The sequence below is a fragment of the Salmo trutta genome, chromosome 21 (genome assembly GCF_901001165.1).
Source record: "Salmo trutta chromosome 21, fSalTru1.1, whole genome shotgun sequence".
NCBI lineage: Eukaryota > Metazoa > Chordata > Actinopteri > Salmoniformes > Salmonidae > Salmo > Salmo trutta.
Window position 1 is genome coordinate 26,648,478 of NC_042977.1, and position 6,945 is coordinate 26,655,422.

The 6,945-nt window shown below is 41.2% G+C and overlaps 2 protein-coding genes across 2 annotated transcripts in view; both read right to left on the reverse strand.

Moving 5' to 3' along the window:
• The window catches only part of LOC115157060 (catenin delta-2), a 160,159-nt gene extending 154,598 nt beyond the window's left edge, over positions 1–5,561 (reverse strand). The window contains exons 1-3 of the mRNA XM_029704954.1: positions 5,482–5,561; positions 1,756–1,854; positions 1,381–1,475 (exon numbers count right to left, since the gene is read on the reverse strand). The gene's annotated coding sequence lies outside the window, so the exon portion shown is untranslated. The remainder of the gene's footprint in view (positions 1–1,380; positions 1,476–1,755; positions 1,855–5,481) is intronic.
• Positions 214–1,281, reverse strand: LOC115157061 (probable G-protein coupled receptor 141). Its single transcript, XM_029704958.1, has one exon. It carries the CDS (start codon positions 1,250–1,252, stop codon positions 347–349), a length of 906 nt encoding a protein of 301 aa, XP_029560818.1. The 5' UTR covers positions 1,253–1,281; the 3' UTR covers positions 214–346.
• Positions 5,562–6,945: the final 1,384 nt, after the last annotated feature.

A 6,945-nucleotide genomic window follows, 5' to 3' on the forward strand; every position in this document is an offset into this window, starting at 1 on the left:
TCGAACCGGTGCGCCTGGCACCTACTACCATACCCTGTTGAAAAGCACTTAAATATTTTGTCTTGCCCATTCACCCTCTGAATGGCACACATACACAATCCAAGTCTCAAGGCTTGAACATATTTCTTTAACCTGTCTCCTTCCCTTCATCTACACTGATTGAAGTGGATTTAACAGGTGACATCAATAAGGGATCATAGCTTTCACCTGGATTCACCTGGTCAGTCTATGTCATGGAAAGAGGAGTTCCTAATGTTTTGTGCACTGTAGTTTTGTACATTTGGTTAACATGGTGCAAATAAGGTGCAAATAGAATAATATTTGACTCAATAATCAGTATTGATAATCATGGTACACAGCATATTGTATCACAGGGTCTGAATGACCCTCTCCCTATAAAAGTCAGCATGTCAAAACAGCTGAATGTTGTGACAGCGAGGGCAATCTCATTCTTTACCTGGAGATTGGCATTAAAATGACTCACATAGTAAATCCTGAATGCATTGTATGGAACAAAGCATACTATAATGGTCAGCATAAAGAAAATACTTTTGATCTGAGCCCAAAACTCCTGTTGCGAGAAGATCATCGCCCTGTGAGTCCGGTACACACACCACAGAATACACATCTGACAACAGGCCAGAGCTAATGTAAGTATGATGATGAGAGCACTGAGGATGTAGTTCAGCACAGCCACAGCATGCTTCTCATCAAAAATCGCTCCAAAGTTAAAGCACTGATTGTCACTGGTGGTTGTGTCACTTTCTGTAGATGATCCATATTTCACAGCAGTTAAAGGGACCACCACAATGAGAATGAGGCCCCAGACAGCAGCACTGGCCCCTAGGGCATGTAGCCTCCTGTAGAACACCTGCTTAGAACTCCTGAAGAAGTCGAGATAGCGGATCACCAGAATTATCACGTAGAAGATGAATGCTAGGTACATGTGGGCGAGGATCATGGCACTGACCACCTTGCAGAAGTTAGGACCGAGATGCCACTCGCCGGCCGCATAGAAGTAGAGGCGGAAGGGCACGGTCAGGAGAAAGAGAATGTGGACCACGATCAGGTTCAAGACGGCTGTGATGGTCACCGAGCAGACGTTGGACTTGATGTTGTTGATCATAAGGGACATGCTGATGATCCCTCCAATAAGCACAATAGTGTATATTGACAGCAATGCATATCTGTATGATTTAGGTATGACATTGTCATCTATGTTGTCGCAAGATGTATTGCTCTCATTCCCCATCCTCTCGTCTTGGGGCTCTGAACTGCTAAATAAGGAGTAAGTTTGAAGTAAGACATTTAACACTATTATTTAGATACATAGAGTATGCTTATAAATTCACTGTTTGGTTAGTTAGGTGGTTGTCTTACCTTAGTTGAATGCACCAACTGTGAGTGGCTCTGGATAAGAGCGTCTGCTAAATGACCAAAATGTGAATGTAGATGTAAATGTAGAAGATAAGAGGCTGCGGAAGAAAAAGTGTGTCAATAGTACAGTATTGAAATACTGTAGTAGGCAACTGTATAGAAAATGGACATTGATCTATCATACCAATATAATCTGTACATAGCTAAACAGCACTGACAAATAACAGTCATGATCTAAGTCGTCTGAAAAGCTCACTAAAGAGATCTGGCAAAGGGAATACATGAGAATATAGTAGAATAGACAAGATCTGAATAAATAGAAACACAAAATCAGCTGACCCTCTTCTGAAGCAACACATGAGAGAAACACAGTCATACCTTTGACATAACATAAGGTTGTCCGTTTCAGAGTATTCACTGGCTGCACACACACCTTAGAACTGGCCTCTCCAGTAGTCATTGGTTTGCAGATACGACCTGTCAGGTGGTACAATTGGATAATTATTGACTCCAATGACAAGAGTTTTCCTGCATGTGGCTTGTAGCCGATACTATGTGTGGAGATCTCATTTCACTGTTTATCAGATTTCTAGTAAAGTACAGTACCAGTCATGAGTTTGGACACACCAACTCATTCAAGGGATTTTCTTGATTTTCACTATTTTCTACATTGTAGAATAATAGTGAAGACATCAAACCTATGAAATAACACATATGGAATCATGTAGTAACCAAAAAAACTGTTAAACAAATCTAAATATATTTTAGATTCTTCAAAGTAGCCACCCTTTGCCTTGAAAACAGCTTTGCACACGCTTGGCATTATCTCAACCAGCTTCATGAGGTAGTCACCTGGAGTGAATTTCAATTAACAGGTGTGCCTTCTTAAAAGGTAATTTGTGGAATTTATTTCCATTTTAATGCGTTTGAGCTAATCAGTTGTGTTGTGACAAGGTAGGGGGATGGTATACAGAAGATAGCACTATTTGGTAAAAGACCAAGTCCATATTATGGCAAGAACAGTTCAAATAAGCAAAGAGAAATGACAGTAAATCATTACTTTAGGACATGAAGGTCAGTCAATACAAAACATTTCAAGAACTTTGAAAGTTTCTTCAAGTGCAGTCGCAAAAACCATGAAGTGCTATGATGAAACTGTCTCTCATGAGGACCGCCGCAGGAAAGGAAGACCCCGAGTTACCTCTGCTGCAGAGGATAAGTTCATTGGAGTTACGAGCCTCCGATTGCAGCCCAAATAAATGCTTCACAGAGTGGTCAAATTGCTGCAAAGAAACCACTACTAAAGGAAACCAATAAGAAGAAGAGACTTGCTTGGGCCAAGAAACATGAGCAATGGACATTAGACCTCTGGAAATCTGTCCTTTGGTCTGATGAGTCAAAATGTGAGATTTTTGGTTCCAAGCGCCGTATCTTTGTGAGACGCAGAATAGGTGAACGGATGATCTCCGCATGTGTGGTTCCCACCGTGAAGCATGGAGGAGGTGGTGTGATGGCGTGGGGGTGAGTGGCTGGTGACCCTCTCAGTGATTTATTTAGAATTCAAGGCACACTTAACCAGCATGGCTACCACAGCATTTTGCAGCGATATCCCATCCCATCTGGTTTGCGCTTAGCAGGACTATCATTTGTTTTTCAACACGACAATGACCCAAAACACACCTCCAGGCTGTGTAAGTGCTATTTGAACAAAAAGGAGAGTGATGGAGTGCTGCATCATATGACCAGGCCTCCACAATCACCCGACCTCAACCCAATTGAGATGGTTTGGGATGAGTTGGACCACAGAGTGAAGGAGAAGCAGTCAACAAGTGCTCAGCATATGTGGGAACTCATTCAAGACTGTTGGAAAAGCATTCCTCATGAAGTTGGTTGAGAGAATGCCAAGAGTGTGCAAAGCTGTTATCAAGGCAAAGTGTGGCTACTTTGAAGAATCTAAAATCTTAAATATATTTTGATTTGTTGAACACTTTTTTGGTTACTACATGATTCCATATGTGTTATTTCATAGTTTTGATGTCTTCACTACTTTTCTACAATGTAGAAAATAGTACAAATAAAGAAAAACCGTTGAATGAGTCGGTGTGTCCAAACTTTTGACTGGTACTGTAGATCAATTTATCTACGACGGAAGTATAACCAAATACTTCCTATTACTGACAGGCGAGACATGAAAGTAAATATTGGCTGAATATCAAAGATAAGGTTACAGTAATTCCCTTTGGGTTTATATAATGTCAATGCTAATTTACCAGTTATTGAGAGCAGGAGGAGGAGACTCTGGATGCAGTAAATCTGTCTGCCCGGAAGATACCCAACATGCTATGTAGATCATGACACTGATACACTCGTCTGAATCTTAGGAGACATATTTCATAATCATTTATTAGTGCAGAATAGAGAACTGAAACAAGGAACTAAAACACCTTTCTAATCTACAGCATCACTAAATGGAAAGTCAACAAATACCCTTAAATTTTCCTCCCACTGATAAAGCATGGACTGAAGAAACTCCAAACACTTCCTGATTCCTTTGTACTGCCTTTGTAAACCGGCTTAATTTAGCTATTGGTGGTACTGCATAAAAGTTATTTCCAACATTGCATCAATTGTACTGTATGCACAGCACATTCGCACAACCTCTTCAATTCTGAATTGTGTAGATATATACAGTACCATTTCATTTTTAAAGGCAATATAAAGAAATCAGGAAGTGTGTGGGGCTTCTCCAGTCCATGCTTTATCAGTGGGAGGAACATTAAAGGGTATTTGTTGACTTTCCATTTCGTGACGGTGTAGAGTAGAAAGGTGTTTCAGTTCATTGTTTTCGGTTCTCTTTTCTGCACCAATAAATGATTTTGAAATATGTTACCTGGAACCGGCTCTTGCACCTTGGGTCAAAGTGAGAGCCAGGTGAAACCAAGCTCCAGCACCTTACGGATCCGAAGAGAAGTAGGATAAAAAGGAGGATAAAAGTACGATAAACTAAGGTTAGGTCTAGGGTTAACCCTAGCTTCATGTCCACATCCTGGTTCAACCCTAACCTTAGCCTCAACCACAACCCTAAACCTAGCTTCATGTCCACATCCCGGTTAAAACCTAAACTTAGCCTCAACCCTAACTCTAACCGTAGCTTCATGTCCACATCCTGGTTCAACCCTAACTTAAGCCTCACCCACAACCCTAACCCTAGCTTCATGTCCACATCCCGGTTCAACCCTAATGTCCACATCCCAGTTCAACCCTAGCCTCAACCACAACCCGACCCTAGCTTCATGTCCATATTCCAGTTCAACTCCAACCACAACCCTTATCCTAATCTTGGCATAACCCTAACTAGGTTTGAATAGCAGGAACCGGGGTACAGAGATTTTCCACCCAAACCCACTCCCCTTTTTCGGGATAAATAACTTCAAGAAAACGGTAAATTCTAATAAATTATTTCTATGAACAGTATGCCGTGAAATGGAACTGTTAAATGATATGTGATGTCTAAATCTGTCTTCTCTATGGACCACGGCCTACTCTCTGCTATCTGTATGATCAATCATCAAAGCTCAGTGTGGGGACAGACGGTGCATCTCAGTATAGAGCGCAGCACACGATGCATGTATCATCTCATCAGGGTAACTTTTTTTCTTATGAAAGGTAGGACTACATTTGCTGCAGCATAGCCTTTGCCGCAGTAATATAAAGACTGAATGCGCGTCTAATTTACATATCTCAATCTGGCGATTTGTTTTATTTTATTGCAGCTGCAGAGTTTTAAAACAGCATATCACGCAAATATTGTTGCTTTAAATGACTGCACATGCGGGCACTCTCACAATCTTTCTATCTCTCCATCAATTCTACTCAAAATGCTTCCAAAATGGACATTGATCAATCATACCCATATAATCTGTACATAGCTAAACAGCACTGACAAATAACAGTCATGATCTAAGTCGTCTGAAAAGCTCACTAAAGAGATCTGGCAAAGGGAATACATGAGAATATAGTAGAATAGACAAGATCTGAATAAATAGAAACACAAAATCAGCTGACCCTCTTCTGAAGCAACACATGAGAGAAACACAGTCATACCTTTGACATAACATAAGGTTGTCCGTTTCAGAGTATTCACTGGCTGCACACACACCTTAGAACTGGCCTCTCCAGTAGTCATTGGTTTGCAGATACGACCTGTCAGGTGGTACAATTGGATAATTATTGACTCCAATGACAAGAGTTTTCCTGCATGTGGCTTGTGGCCAATACTATGTGTGGAGATCTCATTTCACTGTTTATCAGATTTCTAGTAAAGTACAGTACCAGTCATAAGTTTGGACACACCTACTCATTCAAGTTATTAATTTTATTTTACTATTTTCTACATTGTAGAATAATAGTGAAGCCACAACACTATAAAATAACACATATGGAACCATGTAGTAACCATGTGCATCTAATTTACATATCTCAATCTGCTGATTTTATTTTATTTCATTGCAGCTGCAAAGTTTTAAAACAGCCTATCACGCAAATATCGTTGCTTTAAATGAGTACGTATGCGGGGACTCTCACTATACAGTCGTGGCCAAAAGTTTTGAGAATGACACAAATATTAATTTCCACAAAGTTTGCTGCTGTAGTGTCTTTAGATATTTTTGTCAGATGTTACTATGGAATACTGAAGTATAATTACAAGCATTTCATAAGTGTCAAAGGCTTTTATTGACAATGACATGAAGTTGATGCAAAGAGTCAATGTTTGCAGTGTTGACCCTTCTTTTTCAAAACCTCTGCAATCCGCCCTGGCATGCTGTCAAATAACTTCTGGGCCACATCCTGACTGATGGCAGCCCATTCTTGCATAATCAATGCTTGGAGTTTGTCAGAATTTGTGGGTTTTTGTTTGTCCACCCGCTTCTTGAGGATTGACCACAAATTCTCAATGGGATTAAGGTCTTGGGAGTTTCTTGGCCATGGACCCAAAATATCAATGTTTTGTTCCCCGAGCCACTTAGTTATCATTTTTGTCTTATGGCAAGGTTCTCCATCATGCTGGAAAAGGCATTGTTCGTCACCAAACTGCTCCTGGATGGTTGGGAGAAGTTGCTCTCGGAGGATGTGTTGGTACCATTCTTTATTCATGGCTGTGTTCTTAGGCAAAATTGTGAGTGAGCCCACTCAGGATGCTTTACTGTTGGCTTGACACAGGACTGATGGTAGCGCTCACCTTGTCTTCTCCGGACAAACTTTTTCCGGATGCCCCAAACAATCGGAAAGGGGATTCATCAGAGAAAATGACTTTACCCCAGTCCTCAGCAGTCCAATCCCTGTACCTTTTGCAGAATATCAGTCTGTCACTGATGTTTTTCCTGGAGAGAAGTGGCTTCTTTGCTGCCCTTCTTGACACCAGGCCATCCTCCAAAAGTCTTCGCCTCACTGTGCGTGCAGATGCACTCACACCTGCCTGCTGCCATTCCTGAGCAAGCTCTATACTGGTGGTGCCCCGATCCCGCAGCTGAATCAACTTTAGGAGACGGTCCTGGCGCTTGCTAGACT